Source organism: Daldinia caldariorum, assembly GCF_022478825.1.
Source record: "Daldinia caldariorum strain CBS 122874 unplaced genomic scaffold F4812scaffold_11, whole genome shotgun sequence".
Classification (NCBI taxonomy): domain Eukaryota; kingdom Fungi; phylum Ascomycota; class Sordariomycetes; order Xylariales; family Hypoxylaceae; genus Daldinia; species Daldinia caldariorum.
The window spans coordinates 354,462-373,627 of NW_025953047.1; the positions used below are offsets into that span (position 1 = coordinate 354,462).

The 19,166-nt window shown below is 47.5% G+C and overlaps 8 protein-coding genes across 8 annotated transcripts; 4 read left to right on the forward strand and 4 right to left on the reverse strand.

Moving 5' to 3' along the window:
* Positions 1–720: 720 nt before the first annotated feature.
* Positions 721–1,731, forward strand: F4812DRAFT_451668 (cysteine proteinase; the record flags this gene model as incomplete). The annotated part of the gene is made up of 3 exons (XM_047936247.1): positions 721–859; positions 1,002–1,051; positions 1,126–1,731. 3 exons carry the CDS (start codon positions 721–723, stop codon positions 1,729–1,731), a joined length of 795 nt encoding a protein of 264 aa, XP_047789031.1.
* Positions 1,732–2,638: 907 nt separating this feature from the next.
* F4812DRAFT_62980 (ribosome biogenesis protein SLX9-domain-containing protein) lies at positions 2,639–3,793 on the reverse strand. The gene is made up of 3 exons (XM_047939255.1): positions 3,670–3,793; positions 2,831–3,560; positions 2,639–2,770 (listed from the first exon to the last, which is right to left on the reverse strand). The coding sequence occupies exons 1-2, from the start codon at positions 3,670–3,672 to the stop codon at positions 2,916–2,918; spliced, it is 648 nt and encodes a 215-aa protein (XP_047789032.1). The 5' UTR covers positions 3,673–3,793; the 3' UTR covers positions 2,639–2,770; positions 2,831–2,915.
* A 64-nt stretch (positions 3,794–3,857) lies between these two features.
* On the reverse strand, positions 3,858–6,870 carry F4812DRAFT_432539 (MFS general substrate transporter). The gene is made up of 7 exons (XM_047934538.1): positions 6,310–6,870; positions 6,115–6,258; positions 6,021–6,046; positions 5,646–5,957; positions 5,511–5,582; positions 4,766–5,456; positions 3,858–4,705 (listed from the first exon to the last, which is right to left on the reverse strand). The coding sequence occupies exons 2-7, from the start codon at positions 6,201–6,203 to the stop codon at positions 4,252–4,254; spliced, it is 1,644 nt and encodes a 547-aa protein (XP_047789033.1). The 5' UTR covers positions 6,204–6,258; positions 6,310–6,870; the 3' UTR covers positions 3,858–4,251.
* Positions 6,871–7,689: 819 nt separating this feature from the next.
* F4812DRAFT_432545 (ATP phosphoribosyltransferase) lies at positions 7,690–9,628 on the forward strand. Its single transcript, XM_047934539.1, has 4 exons — positions 7,690–7,977; positions 8,088–8,122; positions 8,227–8,814; positions 8,876–9,628. Exons 1-4 carry the CDS (start codon positions 7,961–7,963, stop codon positions 9,247–9,249), a joined length of 1,014 nt encoding a protein of 337 aa, XP_047789034.1. The 5' UTR covers positions 7,690–7,960; the 3' UTR covers positions 9,250–9,628.
* A 12-nt stretch (positions 9,629–9,640) lies between these two features.
* F4812DRAFT_432553 (uncharacterized protein) lies at positions 9,641–11,175 on the forward strand. Its single transcript, XM_047934540.1, has 2 exons — positions 9,641–10,101; positions 10,316–11,175. The coding sequence occupies exons 1-2, from the start codon at positions 10,039–10,041 to the stop codon at positions 10,721–10,723; spliced, it is 471 nt and encodes a 156-aa protein (XP_047789035.1). The 5' UTR covers positions 9,641–10,038; the 3' UTR covers positions 10,724–11,175.
* F4812DRAFT_432558 (membrane bound O-acyl transferase family-domain-containing protein) lies at positions 11,176–13,502 on the forward strand. Its single transcript, XM_047934541.1, has 2 exons — positions 11,176–12,305; positions 12,387–13,502. The coding sequence occupies exons 1-2, from the start codon at positions 11,528–11,530 to the stop codon at positions 13,403–13,405; spliced, it is 1,797 nt and encodes a 598-aa protein (XP_047789036.1). The 5' UTR covers positions 11,176–11,527; the 3' UTR covers positions 13,406–13,502.
* Positions 13,503–15,901: 2,399 nt separating this feature from the next.
* Positions 15,902–17,206, reverse strand: F4812DRAFT_63172 (uncharacterized protein). Its single transcript, XM_047939256.1, has 4 exons — positions 17,123–17,206; positions 16,772–17,038; positions 16,546–16,716; positions 15,902–16,494 (listed from the first exon to the last, which is right to left on the reverse strand). The coding sequence occupies exons 2-4, from the start codon at positions 16,869–16,871 to the stop codon at positions 16,040–16,042; spliced, it is 726 nt and encodes a 241-aa protein (XP_047789037.1). The 5' UTR covers positions 16,872–17,038; positions 17,123–17,206; the 3' UTR covers positions 15,902–16,039.
* Positions 17,207–18,019: 813 nt separating this feature from the next.
* On the reverse strand, positions 18,020–19,118 carry F4812DRAFT_432563 (uncharacterized protein). Its single transcript, XM_047934542.1, has 2 exons — positions 18,499–19,118; positions 18,020–18,440 (listed from the first exon to the last, which is right to left on the reverse strand). Exon 1 carries the CDS (start codon positions 18,793–18,795, stop codon positions 18,511–18,513), a length of 285 nt encoding a protein of 94 aa, XP_047789038.1. The 5' UTR covers positions 18,796–19,118; the 3' UTR covers positions 18,020–18,440; positions 18,499–18,510.
* Between the last annotated feature and the right edge of the window lie 48 nt (positions 19,119–19,166).

The following is a 19,166-nucleotide window of genomic DNA, read 5'->3' on the forward strand; positions in this document are numbered from 1 at the left end:
AGTGCGTTGTCACTCTTCAACTATAAACACCAACGATTTCTTTTCCAGCCTCTTTTCTCTTTTCATTCCGAAAGAAGAATACGCAATTCTCCAACAATTACTTTTACCTATGTTACATACATAATAATCCTTCTCTTTCCGTCTGTATCCTTTGTTAGTATGCTGTTTCCCCGTTTCGCACCATAGCAGCACTAACTTAATACTTGAATCTCGGCTTTCGTCATTTCAGACCTTTTTTTCCCTTTTTCTTTTCTCTTTTTAGCGTTTCAGTAATTACCTACTTTAGGCTTCCCTTGGTAATTGGCAAGGAGGAATTCGTCTCGCAAGCATCAGCTTAGGTATCTTTCAAGAGCATCCCCGGCAAATACCTATATCTCAATATTGCGATATTGCGACGTTGAGACAGCGTTGCTCAACGAAAGAATTCCCTTGCTTGAATAGCATCACGACATCTACCTAAGCATATATCTAGAAAACCTAGGTACTAATCTACCATTCGCGACGATACACGTTCTCTCCCTTACCTACCCTAAATCTGACTCGTCTCGAATCGTATCGATCCTATCCACCCCACATCTTCTACGCGCATTCTCGTTCGCCGATCGCCTAAGACGCTTCACGCCCAAACCACCAAGCAATCTTTTACCCATTGACTTGTCGGACGAAGACGAACCGCTACTATAGTATCCCAAGAGGCTGTATTAATCACACGTCTTGCAAATGACGTTCCGCGACAGGTTTACTCGGCGGCTGAATGACAGCGTGAGCCCCCATCACAGAAGAAGTCCTTCCCGCCGACTGCGCTCAAGAAGATCTCAGTTTTCGCCTACACCTTCGCCCACGCAGCCGTACCTTTCATGTAAGAAATATATCCGATTTTACCCGTACGTCTTGACTAACGCGTTTAGATCACGATATTCTTCGTATGTTTTTTTGGTTTTATTTTCTACCTTTTCTCTCTCTCTCTCTCCCCGATAACACTAACTCTTAATGCTGGTCAGTAATGTACGAAGACATCAAGGCACTCAAGAATGACTGGTTGACCGACAACGTAAGCTCCTTCTTATTCTATTGTAAGCTGTGAAACTATCTGTAAGCGTTTATTAACATAAGTTTCCGCTGTAGAATATCGCCTTTTGGGAAGAGTTCTTAGAACGCGAAGTACTCTCGAAGTACCCGCAAGCGCATATCGTTTTGCTTCGACCCTCGATGACTTTTCTCCTCATGAAGAATAAGGATACTGATATGGTTCGATCCGCCCTGCCCGATTTCCGACAAATAACGCACATTTTCCTTCCTATCAATGATAACCGGAATGTTTCACAAGCCGAAGGTGGAAGCCATTGGTCCCTACTCCTTGTGAGTATTATTGATGGAGTCGCATTTCACTACGATTCTCTAGACGGTTCAAACAACGCCGAAGCTTGGGAGGCATCTAAGCGACTCTCCAGCGTACTCGGCAGATCCCTACGATTTCATTATCTCCCCGACTCTCCCCAGCAGGAAAACGGGAGTGATTGCGGCGTCTTTGTGTGCATCGTCATGCGACACCTGCTTGTTAAACGTCTCCTAGCCGTCAATGCGGGAGAGAAGATCTCGATGAGCATGGCCCATAAGGCTATCGATAGTGTTGGAGCTCGAAAGGAAATGCTTAAGATAATCGAGAATTTACGCAAGGAAGGAGAACGAAGACGTCTCACACATAGCAATACGCCGCCTCGAATCGAATAGAGTTCGGTGGGTATATTGGTTAACAGGTCCGCTGCTGGTTTATATTTTTAGGATGCCATCACCTCGAAGCCTCGAAGCCTTAGGCGTTGTTCCTGAACCTCGTGATTCATTACCAGGTAGGTATACCTGAGTACGACACCCTATAACGACACTCAACGACACTCGGGTTCGGTTGGATTTTTTTTTTCTCGAGGTATTTCTATGGAAATGTCATCCTGGGGTTGTGATATCCTCTGTTGCTGAAACCGCGTTTACAGCAAGTTTATGCACTATTTGGAAATGGTACCATTAGGAGGTTACGGGAAGTCAAGAGTGAGGAATCAGAGCCTCTTGCATTGTTTTACGTCTGCATATTACGGATCAGGAGGGGATTTGGAAACAGCGATTTGTGAATTTTTATGATTTTTACTTTTTTTTCTTGTGAGCATTAACGCAGGGCTGAATACCACGATGAGACAATATATCATTTTTTAAAGAGGTAGCAAAAAGCGCATGTTTGCAGTATACAGGCGATCATCAGGATATAGGGGGGTTATAGCGAAATACGTGACATTTTTGCAGACAGAGTTGCAGACAGAGTTGCTGCCTTCGAAAATTTCGACAGTGAATACAGTAGACGCGTCATTTCGTTCCGGTGAGAAACCATTGTGGTTACCTAGGTGCCAAGTACTACTCCGGACTCCAAAATAAAGTAGGTTTATAGTAACCGGGACAATGGCTTTGTGATACCATTGACCACCAGCCCTAGTGCCACCAGTTGCCTAAAGGTGGAACAACCTCGTAGAAATGCGGATAGGTCGTAGATAGCACGGTAATCTAATACGGCGGTCTCCACGGCGTAGCAGTACTCTATTCCCTCCCCTCCCCCTTTCCCCTTCCCTTTTCCTTTCCCTCTAGAAAGACCACCGAGGCTGCAGTAGACAGCCAGCTCTTCCTTGCTTCTCGTCGATTGCGTTGGCACAGAGACCTGAGCTTATATCGAACAAGCTACGGATAAAACAGTAAAAGTTCTACGCTCTTCATGTTGATTTTGTAGATGCTAAATATTCATGAGCAAAAGACCACGAAAACAAGTAGTGTAACAGTATAATAAACTTACCTCGAATTCACTCCACACACCCTCTCTCTCTCACCACAACCGTCTTACAGCATTTTTCATATTAATCATACCGTCGTAACGTCTTTCATTTCCCGTCCTGCTTCCCCACAAACGCCGGGTTCTGCTCCATAGTCGCCGAGATATATCCTCTCAGCGCCGCCCAGCGATTCGTAGTCGAGACCTGCGGCACCACCACCGCCGCCGCCGTTGTACTCGCACTCTGGCCCTCCGGCACTTCACCCTCCTTCTCCACGCCCGTGGTCACCGACACCTGCTTCTCCGGCACAGCGCTCAGCCTCGCAAGGCTAACGCCGAACCTCTCGACCTCGCCCTTGACAATCCGCTCCTTCCTCCTCAGCGCGCCGGGCCTGCTGCGCAGGCTCTTATGGCGGACCTTCCCCTCCCGCATCTGCCGCAGGCCCTCCTCCGTCTCCCCGTCCGCCAGCAGGTCCGGCAGCGCGTCGGCGAGCGAGTCCAGATTCGCCACGAGCTTGTTGCCTGGGCGGCGCCGCTTCGTGGAGGACGAGGAGGACTTGGAGTGCGCCTTTTCGATCCGCGATACGAACGACGCGTGCTTGATGCTGCGCTTGTCCCGCTTCGTGTTCGCGAACGAGTCGCTTGTCCCGACGGCGTCCGGGCGCGGCGCTTTGCGCGGCGCGTAGGGCTCCGGGCCCGAGCGGGCGGCGAGTTTGGCGCGGAGGGAGCGCCGCTTGGAGGGGATGACTGGGGCCTGTTTTGTTGGTGGAGGGGAGGCTTGTTAGCATGGGAATCTAGCGTGGTGGTAATGTGATGATGGTGGTGGTAGTGGTGGTGGTGGTAATATAGATGTAAAAACGTACCATTATTCTCCAAATTCAATTCTAGGCTTCTTTACAATGTGAAAGTTTACTAGATACCTACCTAGACAGGTAGTTGTATTGTAAGTAAAAAGTTGCTTGCTGAAGGTTTGAAAATCGACTGAATAGGTAACGACCTACTGATAGAAATTCTAGTGGGGTTGTTATGTAATCGTCTTCTCTTATCGGACTTGTCGGGAAACCTTCTATACCTTTTCCAATATGTGAATCGAGTACCTCTATCTAACACATTAAGAAACGCTCGCCTTAAGTTAATTCATTTAGTCAATCCATTAAAGTGTTAATATATCCTTTTCGGTTTTTAAGCAACACATCTCCTCCAATAGGCGCCTCGTAACGAATATTCCCACGACGATATAATACCCGAAATCTAAGTCAATTCTATATCGCCACACTCTAAAAGCCTTAAGCACTGAACTTGAAGCTTCCCAAACGCCTCGCCCATCTCAGTCTACAGCATTGAACACACCCTTTATCCCCTTTTATAAATTCTAATGCAAGATGAATTTTGCACCTCAACACCCGTATGGTTTTTCTAACGACCTCGTATTAAGACATGCGCTATTATAAATACTTAAGTTTTCTAGTGGCGAATACAGCCACCATTGCACTGCAAGCCCCAATAAATAGACATACGGAAATGGCGTTTGGCCCATCGGTACTATGTTTCTCATCGGGGTGTGCGTTGTGCGCTAACTCGGGACTCTTGCCTGGTTCGAGAATGCTGAAGATGACGGTGCTGAGAATAGTACCGATAAACTGTGGGATCGTCGTATAGATGTTCAGGATGCCGAAGTACACACCGGACAACTGTCCAGACGAACCTGATTTTGAAGTTGCGTGCAAACCTTCTGGATCGAGAACTGATGGACTAGCAGGGGTATTTAACTCTTCTAACTCTACGTTCGAGTCGTGCGACAGGCGACGATACGAAGCGTTAGAACCAGTAGCACCACTCAATTTATTAACCTCGACTCCGAGAAAAGCCGAAGGTGCCCACGATGCTATATTCCAAGGTCTAAGGAAAGTTAGATTTAGGTGCCAAGACATTACATCGACAGATATTTAAAGAACTTACAGTCCGCACAGGCAAACGAGTAACGTCGCAAACCTGAAGCTATGGGCGAACGGCGCGAAGAGCATTGCTCCTGCAAAGGTTGCATGGGCGCACATCCACGCAGTCAGAAGGTCAGGCTTGTACTTGTTAAACTTTTCCAAGACCCCCTGGAGACTCTGAGGAGGGCGTCGGGTATAACTCTCATCATCCGGCGACCTAATGACCATGGGTAGGATCCACGACCCGAAAAAGGTAATGAAGGAATAGATGATGAAAGCTTCACTTCCGACTCTACCTATCTCTCCGAGTGCGTCTCCCGAGTCCTTTGCGTCATGAGGTGAATCGTATCGAAAGTACGTTTCGCCTATCCATGTCGTGCTGTAGAAGAGGAAAGGAAACCACCCAATCCAGGCCCAAAATTGTGCCATACAGATTGCTCGTATGCGAGGTGGTAGATTTACGATAGTCGACCAAATTTGGCTGACGACCTTGAACCCCCCAGCATCCTTACGAGCGTCATGCTTCGGGGCGATCAGGATTCTCTCTGTCACGGCCCACGCGGTGACTCCACAAGTGAAAACAAGACCAAACGCAGCAATGACGGTCAGCTGCTTGAACTGAGTATCTCCTAGAGACGTTCCAAGGAGAGAGGGTAAATCAATGGCCCCAGTTGCATAAGCAATTCCATGGCCAATGGCTGACATCCGGCTACCTTTGAGGAGGTCAGTTATGCATCACCAAAATGGGCATTATATAGTTTCTTTACCCCAAGCAGATCCTGTTTGTTGTTTTTCGATCGGAAGAGTGTCAACGACGAGACTCCTTGCTGCTGACATCACTAATATCCCAGTTAGCACGTAACGACTCGGGGCGCATCCATGTTCAACAACGATTTACTAACCAGCATTGATTGAAAAGTCAACGGCATATATCGACAACACAGCGGCGGATATTGTGAAGGTTTGCGCCACCTTTTCGTCGGGGATGAAGTACCCTACTATCTCCTTTGTGAAACCCAAAGTGAGGAGACATAGAGACGAGAGTATAGAACCAATTATTATGAACGGCCTGCGTCGACCCCATTTCGATGTCGATTCGTCCGCTAACGCACCGACTATCGGCTGCACGATGAGTCCAGAGAGCGGCCCGGCGATCCAGACCAAGGACGTTTTGCTTTTCGTCAATCCGAGGGAAAGAAGGTAAGGGGTACAATCTAAACGCAGGAATCACCATTAGTCTTGATTTCTTGCATACCAGGGGCCATTGGGAAACTTGCATGTCTGCTCTACACCCCAAACGAACCTGCGCACAATGATGAAGTCAGTATCTACCGTCTTGGTCCTTATATATATGCGATATTTGCGACGTACGTAATACCGATGGTGTTGAGCGTCAGCAGGGCCATTCGCACTGCTTCAGTGCTGCCCTTGATAGAGGGCTGGCCCGACCATCTTGACATATTGCTCCGTCTTCAAGGGCTACGAAGCCCGACGATTGTTGTATTCGAATGTGCGCTGAAAGTTGTCTGTCAGCTGGCTTTGCGCGACGCCGATAGTAAAGCTAACTTGGTCTTTTGGAATTGCTACGGAATTTGGCTTTTCGTACACGTCCTTACTCGGCTAGGAATATTGCTGGATTATTGATACTAGAAGCTAATTTATATTAATTTTTTTATGTCTTTTTTATTAACTAGTCGTTGCTACGACCATGGTGAAGTGGGAAGAAAGCTTAGAAGAAAGCTGGCTTTCTCGGCCTTGTCTCGTGAGACTTTGCGAGGTGAATGCATATGTGAAGTTTAGGAGGTTTAGCTAATACATATGCACCTACCTTAGGTAGTTATTGCTGGCAGGGCCAAGATCGTAATGTCATGGAACAGGGATGTTGATGGATGATTGGGAGGGGACTTTCCCCACTGTGGCTTGGCACCACGATGGAAATCTGTACAATTCCTGTGAAACACGAGGATCTAACGTCTCTCGTTGGTAGGAAAGTGCGTTGGTATTGCATAGGTAGTACGTACGACGTAGAAGTATGCAGTGAGATGGTCAAGGATGCTTTGCGGAAGCACTTGAAGTTAGAGCAAACCGAACAAAATTCCTTGTTTTCCTCGTGTGACCCCTTTCGAGTATTACTACCTTTATTGAAAGAGGAAGGGTAATAAGCTATCTAGGTAGGTACAAGCTTTTATTATTATATTTCAAACTTCGACTAACTTCGTTTTTGAAACTGCCTCCGTGCCACCGATTACCTACATACACTACTATGTATACGCATGTAAGAGGGAGGTACTATGTAGTAATAGCAACACAATTCCCTAGCGGGTAAGCGGCAACAGCTCCCCTAATTTAGAATTACCTAACACCAAGAAGACCAAGGAGGTACTATCAGGTCGCTATGAAGCTGCCTACCTAACTCAGGTAGTTCTTAAGTTTAGGTACTTTCAGGTACCGTTGGAGGATCAACCACGGATCGCGGCAAGCGTCCCGGCTTGTTGGTTCGCTTAAGTAGGTACCTGTCTGGTACCTAGGTAGGTTGGGTAGTTTTTATCCACATGGTTTAATGCCGGTTTACATAATATAGCTCCCTTATATGAATAATTTGCGTTGCTATCAATTCAACCCATCTAAGTCGATAGAGCGCGCCGCTCAGATGCTTGGCCTCTTAGATAGGAGGTACCTACCAAATAAGTAGGTGGAATAATCTCACCGCGCTAAACATGTTTCCAATATAAATACCTAAATTTGCTGCAATAGAACATGCTAAGATGATGAGGTTAATGCATTATGGGACTTTGTCATCCTACCAGCATCGCGTACGGAGGCCACGTTGATATTCGAGGTGGCATTGTGGCGGTTAAGTGAATTAACGCTTATGCACGTACGAATCATTGCCCCGCCATTAGTAAGATGACAACGAAGTAAAAGCTCCGATTCGGGAACGTGGGGTTATAGAATTTAAGATTTTAACCAATTTTAAAAGCGCCATCCCGTTGCCTCTTTCGCTTAAGCAAGGGGAAATAAATCAGCTGCGAAGGGGGAAAAAACTCCATAGAAACGTCGTAGCAGTAAAGCACAACATCTGCCGGTAGACTGGATATAAAGCTCTTCAATTGGCCTGTCTAGAATTTCAGGGTCCGAGCGATTCTTCAGCCACATTCAGTTGCATCTGCTTGAATTCGTCCCCTGCCGCTCATCGCGCATCACTCATCACGCAATCATGGATCTAGTTAACCAGTTCGTTCCCCCCCACCGAGTATTTCAGGTTGTCTCTAAGGAGACAAGACGATTTCAACCTCTTCAGTATTCTACGTCACTATGGCTAACTCTCTGCCCATCGTTACCAGCCTAGAAGGCCGGCTGTTGTTTGCCGTTCCTAAGAGTAAGTTCTCTTCTCCCGGCCATGCCTAAATAGATCGGGCTAGACTTTTTATTTTGTTTTATGTTATTTCATTTTGGAGAATATAAGACTAATATCCTAAAAAGAGGGACGACTCAACCAAGCTACTCTCAACTTGTTAGAGGGTGCTGATATCCAGTTCAGACGAGAGAACCGACTTGATATAGCCTTGGTCAAAAATCTCCCTATCGCTCTCATCTTTCTCCCGGCGGCCGATATACCTACCTTCGTCGGCGAAGGCCAAGTCGACCTAGGAATAACGGGATATGACCAAGTGCAGGAGCACGATGCTGGCCTTCGCGCTCTGTATAAGGCACGGCGGTTCTCGGGAGAGATCACACCGGAGGAAGAAACTGAACGAAACTCGAAAGGATCAGGCATCGAAACTGTCCTAGATCTAGGGTTCGGAGGATGCAAGCTGCAGGTTCAAGTACCTGAGAAAGGCAACTACAACTCCCCGAAAGACCTGATTGGCAAGAACATTGGCACAAGCTTCGTCCACTTGGCGCAAAAGTACTTTGCCAACTTGGAATGGGAAGAAGAAGCAGCAAAGGAGGCTAATGGCGCTCCTATCCAGTTTTCTGATAAGATACAGACGAAGATTATCGAGCTGAGTGGTAGTGTCGAGGCAGCTTGCGCTCTTGGTGTGGCAGACGGAATCGTCGACCTTGTCGGTAAGTGTACTCACATAAGTTTTTTAGTGCTTGGTTTGGAATCCAAGGCTGACCATGGCAGAATCCGGGGAAACGATGAAGGCGGCGGGACTTAAGCCGATCGATACTGTTGTCGAGACGACAGCAATCCTGATCAAATCACGAAATCCTTCCAATCCCGCTCTCGTAGACCTAATTGCTGCTCGAATCCGCGGTGTTATCACGGCCCAAAAATACGTGCTATGTCAATACAATGTTGAGAGGTCAGGACTTACGGCGGCAACCAAGATCGCGCCAGGAAAACGAGCACCGACGGTAACATCTCTGGAAGAGGATGGCTGGGTTGCGGTCAGCGTTATGGTTGAGAAGAAGAAGATCGCGCCGATAATGGACGAGCTAACCAAGGTCGGAGCAACGGATATCTTGGTATTAAACATTGCAAACACTAGAAGTTAAAAAAAAAATCATAATCGAAATCGAAAATAAAAGTCAAAATAAAGGATGGGAAAATATGCTTACCTATCTACTTAGGTATTAAAAGGGATGATAGATATGCATGTCTTGGGGAAAGGCTATGCATATGAGGGGAAAGGAGAAGATGCATACCTATTGGGTTATGTACAATACTTCTTTACTTTATAGGTACATCATCTAATGGTTATCTCGCTTGAGCATTGCCCAAAAGATAAAACCACTAATGTAGACGTTATGATATAGCGTGAGGCTTTGCCAGGGACGGGTTGCAATGCGGGCAAGGCTGATGATTATACATATACCTAATGATTATGAAGTTCTGGTGGCTTTGTTCTTTTTAGCCAGTTTATTTAGTAGGTATTCTAGTGTACAGCCCAAATGCTGACGCAAGCCCGGAGCGGCGCGGGTCGCGCGGGAGAAAAAGAGAAGGGACGTTCGGGACTATGGTAGAACCAAGACCGAACAAGTCACGTTTGCGGTTCTTTCTAATCCAATGAAAATTCAAGTACGGAATTCGTACCCAGATTTAGGTAGTTTTTTTTTTTCGTACCTGGTCCCCACGTAAAGGAGGGATGAAGGGGATGCCGGAGCGGACCCGATCTGGAGCCCTTAAACACGACGAATGATGCGTAGGTACCTCCTATCTTATAACTAAGCCCTACTTATCCTCCTAAATTCAAGTTAATAAATTTTATTATTTCTTTTGAAGTTTGTCGCGTTGTGTCCATTTCGAAAGTATACCTAACCTAATTTCTGGAACTCTACATCAGCATGGAGCCAAAGAGAATGTCTCGAACTGAAGCGGGCGGAGCCAAGCCGTCGACCGTTTATCAGGTAAGTAAGTCCCAGCTGCTGAGTTACCTTGACTCGTCGAGACAGACGTGAAATCCGTTACCTGTGACCAACTACCAGGTACTTATATCATAATCATATTACATGTCATCTTAATATTATAAGACCTCTATACCTACCTACCTACTAGGTATATAACAGGCTTCATCAGAGTTCAGGTTGTTAACGGGTAACTAATACATACCGAATAACGCAGATAATACAAGCGATCATGACCCCGGTCCACTTCATCTCCTTCCTCCTATCGCTGTACCTCGTCGACTGCCGCTACCACGCCAAGCGCATCCAGGAGCACTCCGCGCGCTACAGCCGCCTGCCCACTTGGCTGCTGCCCTCGTGGCTCGACCGGCTGCTGTTCAGCCCGCACCCGTACGGATGGGTCGACAGGAAGAAGCAGGACGGCGCCGCCGCCGCGGGTAGTGGCGCCCCCGGCGGAGAGCGGTGGTACTATCACACCAAGCAGAAGAAGCTCATGAAGATGGAGACCGCGGACGCTTTCGAGATGCAGCGCTCGGTCCTGCTCGGGCTGGGCGTCGTGGCGCTTTTCGCGGTCTGGGTGTTTTGGCGGCTTGGTGCGGGGATAGTAGCTTGGTTTACGAGTTGATTTTTTTTTTCTTTTTCTTTTTTTCGATATGCGACATGCGTATGGATCTTGACGAAAGTACTATTTATTATGTATAGGTACCTAAGGTATGAAGAGACGGTGGAGGGGGCTTTCAACTTGGTGATTGATTATGGACAGCGAATGCGATGCATCGAGCGGGGAGCTAGGTATGTGCTTTGCTTTATTGGCGATGGTTTGGGGGATATGATGTACCTAATTATACCTGGTATATCTCTACGATTTATGAACATTTCGAGAATATAGGTATAAATGTTTCGGGAAATATCCGAGCAATCCCACGGATCTGGATTTTTGACGTCACCTTTGTTCGGGAGCTTAGAACATTGAAACTTAGCTCTAGCCGTTGAAGCCTTAGTGGCGCTGGTGGCTAAACCACTAGGCCTACAAAAACCACACATTCACCTATCATGTGTTAGTCGTAAGGGGTCCCCCCTTACACTTAGTACCTAGGTATACACTAACTTCACCGTACGACGGAATCGTCCTACGTCAATGAAATCTACCAAATTTGCTTTTTGCCTTTCTCTCGTGTGAATTAAATATCTTTGACCTTATTCTATCTTCTATATTATTTATATTTCACCATTTTTATATGTGACGATTAGCGGATCAAGTACCTCATAAACAGGTGCCTAACCCAACTTAAGTTTACGGGTTGGAGCAACACCAAGGTTTGGACGTCCCTTTATAGGAAAGCTACCCCTACCTACCTAATGCTTGCTTGCTGTCGAACAGAAGTTTAAATTTAAAAGACAAGGTTGTATTTTGCCGAGCCGCTAAGAGATGGCTCAGCAAGATACAGATTTAGATATAGCATCGGCTTATCGAGAGATCTACCGCGCAAAGTTTCAAGACGACGTTCGGACGGGAGTCAAAAAGCCTTTCTTGGTCCCCCTGTACTTGCTCAGCTACTGGGTTATACCGGTTGTCTATCTCGCTATACCGCATAAGAACCGACCGCGGTTATACCAAGCTAGATGGCTTTTTCTTGCTCTTACTGTGACCCTCAATGTCTATACCATACTTAACGTCTCGAGCCACAACTTCGCTTCTGCTTATGGTGCCGGCCTGATTGGTTCTTGGGGCATCGTGTGGAATTTCACCTTGCTTGTTTGGACGAAACCGCAGTGGGAAGCTAAGCGGGTGGATATTCGAAGGAAGGAAAAGCCACAAGATGCGGAGAGGACTCGAGATGACGAGTCAGGCGTTTCTGCACCTTTTCCACCAGAAAATGGCCATACTGCTCACTCTGCAAGTGCAACTGGCTTGGAATTAAACGGGAATGGATCCGCTCATAATCGTAAAGAAGGGAAAGCTCATGCTGTCAGCCCCAAACCAGCCTCGGAACAAACAGAGTTGTCGGATGAATTAAGGAAGATCCTCTTAGACGCAGTACCTTCGTTGCGTAAATGCGAAAGCGACGACGAAATACTCGTCGAGTTAAAGAAGCTAGCAGCAGAGCAGGAATTCGAATACTACTGGCAGGAATACCCAGCCGACGCTTCTCTCTGGACCAGGCTAGACTGGGCTTTCGATATCGCCAACGCGTTCCGCATGACAGGTAAGTAAAGTAACTCATATTCCTCTGGAGGGGGGAAAAAGGAGAGAAAAAAAATTCAACTGACATATCATCCATCTAAAGGCTGGAACTGGGCAATTCCCTGCCTACCGCCTTACCATCTCCCCCCAACCATCCACGGCTACCAATTACCCCTAAGCGCCACGGGCCCCCACCACAGCAAGCAGGGCTACACGCGGCAGGTCTCCCTCCGATCCTTCTTCCTCACGCGGCTGTTCCGCGACATCGTCCCGGCGTACCTCGTCGTGGACTTCTGCGCCGTCCACATGACCGCCGACCCGTACTTCGTCCTCGGGCCCGAGCACGCCGACCTCGCCCCCCTCCCCCCGCACCTATCCTCCCTGTCCCCCCTCACCCTCTCCGCCTACCGCACCGCCCTCTCTTTCCTTGGCACCCTCTCCGCCCTGCAGCTGGTCTTCTCCTTCGGCGCCCTGGCGCTGGCCTTCCTCCCCCCGCTCCCCCGCATCCTCCGCCTCCGCGCGCACCCCTGGCACCTCCCCTCCGCCGTCGGCTCCTTCGCCCAGGTCCTCGACCGCGGCCTGCCCGGCTTCTGGGGTAGCTGGTGGCACCAGACCTTCCGGTTCGGCTTCGCCGCGCCCTCGCGCTGGCTCGCCCGCCGCCGCCGCCTCCGCCCCGGCTCCCCCGCGCACCGCCTCCTCGCCTTCGCCCTCGCCTTCGTCCAGTCCGGCTTCCTGCACGCCTCGGGGAGCTACAGCACCGTGCCCCCACGCTCGAGGTGGTGGCTCCCCCCGCTGTTCTTCGCCCTCGCGGCCGTCGGGTCCGCGCTGCAGACCTGGCTGGCCCGCCGGGTCCTCGCGCCGCCGATACGGCGCATGCCGCGCTGGATCCGGAGGCTGGGGAACCTGGCCTTCGCGCTGGCGTGGATGTGGGCGACGGGCTGGGTGCTCGTGGACGATTTCGGCCGCTGCGGGCTGTGGCTCTTCGAGCCCGTGCCTGTGTCCGTCTTTCGGTGGCTGGGGTACGGGCCGACGCGGGACCGCCGTGTGTGGAGGTACGAGAGGGATTTCTGGCCGAAGTGGTACTGGGGGAAGCATTGGTGGGACAGCGGGCTTGGAATCTAAAATATTAGAGTTTGAAGAAAAAAAAATCATTTTGGTTGACATAGAATAACAGACAGAGCACGGCCCGATGCGCGCGTGTAGAACGGTTAACGGGGTAATAAGGGGCATCAAAAAAATTAGAATTTGTCCTGCTAATACTTGGAAAATTTAAGTCTGCGAATTAGAGAAATACATTAATTTAATCCCCTCAAGATGTATCAGAAACAACTTGGGTTACTCGTCCATGGCGGATATCCTTTTCCCCGCCAAGCCTCCTGGTTTCGGCCTTGAGCCAGTCCAGTACCATACCGTATCTTGATTGCTTCCGCTCCAGCACTTTTCGGAAGGCATGAAAAGCAAGCCTGCATTGACACGATTAATATTATACGCATCCTTTCCTAGAACGATAGAATGTTACTCACCAAGATACCTCAGGCTTCTTAATATCGCAAGTGTAACCCGGGTACCGAAGCTTACGCGTTTTGCTTTTCAGAAGCAAATAGGCAGTATCAACTAGTTTTGAAATAGTCTCTATGACATGGGTCAGCACATGTGAATAGTACGATAGTGGTTAAACTTACTTATGACAAGCGCTGGCGATGGTTGTTTCTGTGCTGGCAAGCAACGGGCATACGCCCACATCTTGGTAGCCGCCTCGCGAAAGGCATTGTAAATATTGTTCAGCATGGTATTGGCCGAGTTAAGCTCCGAATCAAAGAACATGAGATGACTCTGAATTCTGAAGGCATCTATGGCATGTGTTAACACATCGTATGGTTCAAAAACCGACTCTGTCTGTCGAGTTGGGGGATTCCTTACTAAGAACTTTCCGATGAAACGTTTGTCCTGGCGTACGCGAGAACTCGATCGTGAGGGAGTTGTATATAGCTAGGTGGCGTTAGCTGGGGAAACTTGACAAACAAACTCAATGCTTACCTGTCTCCTCCGTTTCTCGATTGCGAGATATATCGAGGGTCTTACAGTCAATCGTAGTGCCACAGTAAGGGAACCGCTGGCCAGGTTTTAGCTTTGCGATGGGCTTACCATTAAGCTCCAAGTCGAAGTTGACAAGAGTTTTCCGGTGATTCACAGTCACTCCGTATTCTGGAACACCGCGGTGCATAGTTTCTACGAAGCGTACAGCTTTCTGCTTGTCTATAGTAATTAGGAGAAAGTCGTCGATAAGCCGCAAGAGTAGGCAATCTTCCGAATCAAGGAAAGATAGCACATGAGCTTCAAGGTCGGCATAGAAGTAATTGCATAGAGTTGAGGATAATATAGATCCTTGTGGAATACCTTCCCTCTGCCGATAGAATTTCTTTCCAATCTTGACGAGATTTTGCTGGATGTGTGAAGCTACAAGTTGAAGTAACTCGCTGGTGTCGTAATACTTCTTCCATCTGTCGATGAACACTGTATTTCTTTTAGTAGTTGCCCACGTGGACTCAAGATGTTGCATGAATGTAGAACTATCGCGGTCGCTGATTGCTGCAGAAGGCCATCTCTTGACGGGATTTGATTTGGATTTAATACCCGCTTGGCTCATCAGATTGGATGCAATCTCAGCATAGGTTAATACTTGATATTGTCGTTGTTGAGGGATAGAGGCAAGCAAGCTGACGATGGCTGCTTGAGGGATGGTATCGAAAGCAGACTGAACATCAACTTTCGCAATATATAAATTTACGCCAGGCAAACAGATTCTTGATTTAAAGGGTTTCACACGTTTGTAAATATCTCCCACCGAAAACATAGTAGCTCCTAATTTCTGCGGGTTCATTGTCTGTCAAGGTCAGAGATTTGGGTATAGCAAATTGAATGAACTATCATACCTTTTCCAGTTGGAGTACTGCGTGCGCTGGGGCTAAGATTCTGTTGATTCCAGGACCTAATTCTTTTGACTTTCCCCGAGGAGCGACTCTTTTCCGCAAGTTCATAATGGGTCGCATACCAGTCTCTTTTGGCAACAAGCGAACCTGACTGAATCCGAGAGTGCGGGAATCAAGGATTTGGTGGGCACGAGAAAGGTTAACTTCGGAAAACATCTTGGCTTTCAAAGAGGCCATCGCAGGCTCTGCCACATAGCGCCACACGTCGTGGCGAAAGAAAAATAGCTTATACTTATGATTGTTTGAATCTGTGACGTAGAAGTGACTGCGAATAAGAGGTATTAAGAGAGAGTCGAATACGAAGTAGATAAATTCACTGAGCAGTTCGCGACGCTTCTGTATATCTGTCTGAGAGGTATTGTTTGACCTAAGAGCAGGGGGTGCGAGCCAGTCCATCTCAGTCAACTTTAGTTGTTAGATATATCAAATTTCGAACAAGGCGGGTTTATAATACTAACCTTCATACCCTGCATCACTTCATGAAGTGACATGCCTTCAAAGCGCCTCAAGAATATGAAATCGTTTATTTTCTTGAGAAATGTGCTCTCGTTGTGTTGAGCAGCATCCCCGCTACCCCAAAATCCATGAGGCAGGATTTTCTTCAAAACAGCCTGGCAAAAAGCAGAGACCTTTGCTGGTGGAGTTGCCAGATCGAAGATGGATGATACTGGATCTTTCTGCGCGGGTGTGGATTGGGTGGCCTTCCTTTTCTTCAATATAATCGCTTTGCGTGTAGATTGACCACCAGTGTTAAATTCGGTTGGCTCTAATTCCTGGTGACTAAGAGAAGTATGAAGCTTTGGGATAAATCAGCGCTATCCATGCTGGTTTTATTCCGTAGACTTACTGGGCAATGGTGTTGTAGGAGTTTCGAGTAAGAGCAACGCTGGTGTAATATCTGTAGCTTTTGTACTAATTCCGTCGCAGCACCTCTTAGCCTTTTGGGTATCTTGATCCGGGTACTAGACTCATTAAGTCGGCCGAACTTTTCAAAGATCTCCTCTTCTCGAAGAGTATAATCCTTAAGCCGCTGTGCGGTTTCTTTGAAATTGACTTTGGAAGTGAACACATTATGAAGCCCAAATTGACGAGGGAAGATATACATCATAACTCGTAGCGTGTGAGCTTCATTTTGTAGTGTCATTCGTTGTATGGCCTCAGCTGAGTTTGAGTGCTTTGCAACTTCATTGAGATGGTTATATAAAGACCGATTTAGTACATCTGCCACCGTTAGTAGTCTGCTAACTACCTACAGGGTAGCAAGTTTCTTACGAATATGTCTTAGACCGAAGTGTACAACCCCATGAGCGTTAAGCGAAGCTCGAGCGTACAACATACGGTTTCGAACGAAAATAATCTCCGACGGAGTCTTCACAACACAACTACTTTGCTGTTTCCCAAACTTCTCCTGGTTAAGCACTTCGACGTCTGACAGCGGTTTTCCTGGCTTTGGATTAACACGTAGACTTCGCCCTTACTGCGGAGTCATATCACTTACCGCTAATCTGACAGAGATTATTCGCTCCCGTTTTCACAGGCGTAAATATAGCACAATCCAGGAGTAGGGTTATCATAATACGTTCGCCCGAGTCGCCCATTAAGGCGAGGAGTTGTGGCCATGGCGGCTGTTTAAGGGTCTCGACATGAGGGTTAGGCCGAAATGCACGCAGCCCTAAGCCACGATTTCTACCGTAGCCGTCGCAGAGTAAATGCTTTGGCCACGTACTGGTCTTCTCTCTAGAGAATATCGTTCTCACGACATATTCTACAATCTTTCTAGCATTAGCTCATCTGCAAGACACGAATGGATAGGCTCATTCAACTGCCAGAAAAGAATTTTAGGTCGTACAAGTGCTTGTGTCTCGATAAACCCAGTCAGGCCATCAGATAGGGTGACATGGGACTCGTCCCCTTTCTGGGAGAAGGCCTTCCACCCCTCAAGATGGGTTTCCCCGGGGCTTTGTGGTTTGGCCTGTACGCCAATAAGGGTGTCATCAAGCAGAGCCCCTAAAGATCGCTCTACATCGGAAAGAGGTGAGTCTGGGATGTGATGGTCTATGCCGACAGTAGCAACTTTCTTTCTTCTAAGTCTAGACGTAGAAGGCAATCTCGATAAGACGTAATTACGCAAAGTGAGTACCTGTGGGTAAAATTGGTTGAGAACCGGGTGTTGAGCTTGCGGGGATGCTGGGGGTTGATTGCTCTCGGGATCTATTCTCCTCATCCTCCCTTTTTTCACGGGTGGCTCGTCATCTAAAGGAGCCTTACGGCCGCCTCCTCGCTTCCTTTTCCTTGGATGAGCCATCGCATGGACTCATAATGCCTTCAGAATACGCGTTGTGGCGTTCGTATTTAAGCTGTCTAACCAGCAGGGGACTCGGGAATAGTTGCAATTCGACTTCGGGTGCGTTTCATAGGGCGAATAGAGCAAACGCGTGTATGTAATCCATACCTCACACGCGATGGGAGAGCTAGTAGATGGGTATGCGAGTACATGCGTTAGTTGCATTGGTGTCATGTCATGAGTATACACCTAATGTGGCAGGTAATAAATGATTGATCCAATGGATTAATCTCACTGTGAATGTTATGTAGAAGTTCAAACCCACTGGACGCCCACTAAGACACACCCACTGGACAAACCCACACCACGGCGCGGCTCCGGGACGGAAGACTAACCGTGCGCTACCTTAGGAATTACTTAAGTCTACCTCTAAAAAAGGTGGATACTCCATGAGCCTAGGTACCTCTATTAATAAAGGTAGGTAGTAACCTGGTTCCAGCGTGACATTCAATAGTGCTATTGGGGGCATTTAACCATTCATATTGCACCTACCTTAGGTACCTGATATTGTATTATCATGGATTGTACGATTAGGTACCTATTATATCCCACCTTTATTTACTCACTTAAGACTTTTAAGTTGTTAAAATTCAAGTTTCATCCCGTAATGAGAAAACACGGCATCTCCCTCCCTTCAACATACCTTACCTCTAAGCAACGAAAAATTCCAGCAGTCGGCTTTCTTCCTCGTCTAGCTTGGCCGGATTTTAGGTTGGGCTCTGCTAGATGTGCATTAGACGTGGAGTGAAAAGGTGTGAAGGGTGTTTGGCTTTTCCCCTCGACATGTTGGCCGACATGTTGGTCCTATTGGTAGTTACAACTTGTAATTTAACTCGCATACTTCGTGATACCAGATTGGTTCGCTAATTCTGAGCGACCAGGTTCAGTCACGCCTAAGGTGTACATGCCAAACAACAACATATATTGATGGTAACGTTAGGTAGGAAAAAAAAAAAAGGTACAATACAGTGGCGCGAAGCATCGCCAGAACCACTCTGTATTATCCATTGGGTTGATCCGAAAGGTATGCCTCCATGCAAGATGAAAATGCCGGGGACGAATAAGGACCACCAATTCCAGAGTCGCAATAGGGGTTTAAGCCAATCTCGTCTTTGAAAGGGGTTCAGTCGACCTGATACATCAGTCCTCTGTACCTGCGGATGACAGCATCGACGCATATATCATGACCACGAGGCTTATAATCTCTCTTCATCAGACCATATACATAAGCCCATTATGGCCTTCGGACAAATTATAGATTGTGGCTTTCCTCCGCTGATTTACTTGTCCGATAATGCGAGCGAGCGAGTGGTTATGATGAAATCATGCAAACTGCATGCACTCCTGTCTAAGTTTATGTCGTATTCTACAGCGAGCTAAGTCGATTTCATCTTCGAACCTTTGGTTCCGAACAATAAGTTAAACATAAAAAAAAAAAAAAAAACATGTAACTATAGTGTATCGGACGACGGGATGTATCAAATGGTATCACTTGCGAAATATTTAAGATCATTTTAAGCTTAAAAAAGTGGTAGTTGTTCCACTTATA

Coding starts and splice junctions, on each gene's coding strand:
- F4812DRAFT_432539 (XM_047934538.1), bottom strand. CDS start 6,203: ATGTCAAGATGGTCGGGCCAGCCCTCTATCAAGGGCAGCACTGAAGCA. Junction 5,583..5,645: donor TGACTTTTCAATCAATGCTG/GTTAGTAAATCG, acceptor CTGGGATATTAG/TGATGTCAGCAGCAAGGAGT. Junction 4,706..4,765: donor CTCGTTTGCCTGTGCGGACT/GTAAGTTCTTTA, acceptor AACTTTCCTTAG/ACCTTGGAATATAGCATCGT.
- F4812DRAFT_432545 (XM_047934539.1), top strand. Junction 8,123..8,226: donor GTTGTTTGCCGTTCCTAAGA/GTAAGTTCTCTT, acceptor TATCCTAAAAAG/AGGGACGACTCAACCAAGCT. Junction 8,815..8,875: donor CGGAATCGTCGACCTTGTCG/GTAAGTGTACTC, acceptor TGACCATGGCAG/AATCCGGGGAAACGATGAAG.
- F4812DRAFT_432553 (XM_047934540.1), top strand. CDS start 10,039: ATGGAGCCAAAGAGAATGTCTCGAACTGAAGCGGGCGGAGCCAAGCCG. Junction 10,102..10,315: donor AGCCGTCGACCGTTTATCAG/GTAAGTAAGTCC, acceptor CGAATAACGCAG/ATAATACAAGCGATCATGAC.
- F4812DRAFT_432558 (XM_047934541.1), top strand. CDS start 11,528: ATGGCTCAGCAAGATACAGATTTAGATATAGCATCGGCTTATCGAGAG. Junction 12,306..12,386: donor CAACGCGTTCCGCATGACAG/GTAAGTAAAGTA, acceptor ATCCATCTAAAG/GCTGGAACTGGGCAATTCCC.
- F4812DRAFT_63172 (XM_047939256.1), bottom strand. CDS start 16,871: ATGGGCGACTCGGGCGAACGTATTATGATAACCCTACTCCTGGATTGT. Junction 16,717..16,771: donor TAATCTCTGTCAGATTAGCG/GTAAGTGATATG, acceptor ATCCAAAGCCAG/GAAAACCGCTGTCAGACGTC. Junction 16,495..16,545: donor CTTCGGTCTAAGACATATTC/GTAAGAAACTTG, acceptor TAACGGTGGCAG/ATGTACTAAATCGGTCTTTA.
- F4812DRAFT_432563 (XM_047934542.1), bottom strand. CDS start 18,795: ATGCGTCGATGCTGTCATCCGCAGGTACAGAGGACTGATGTATCAGGT.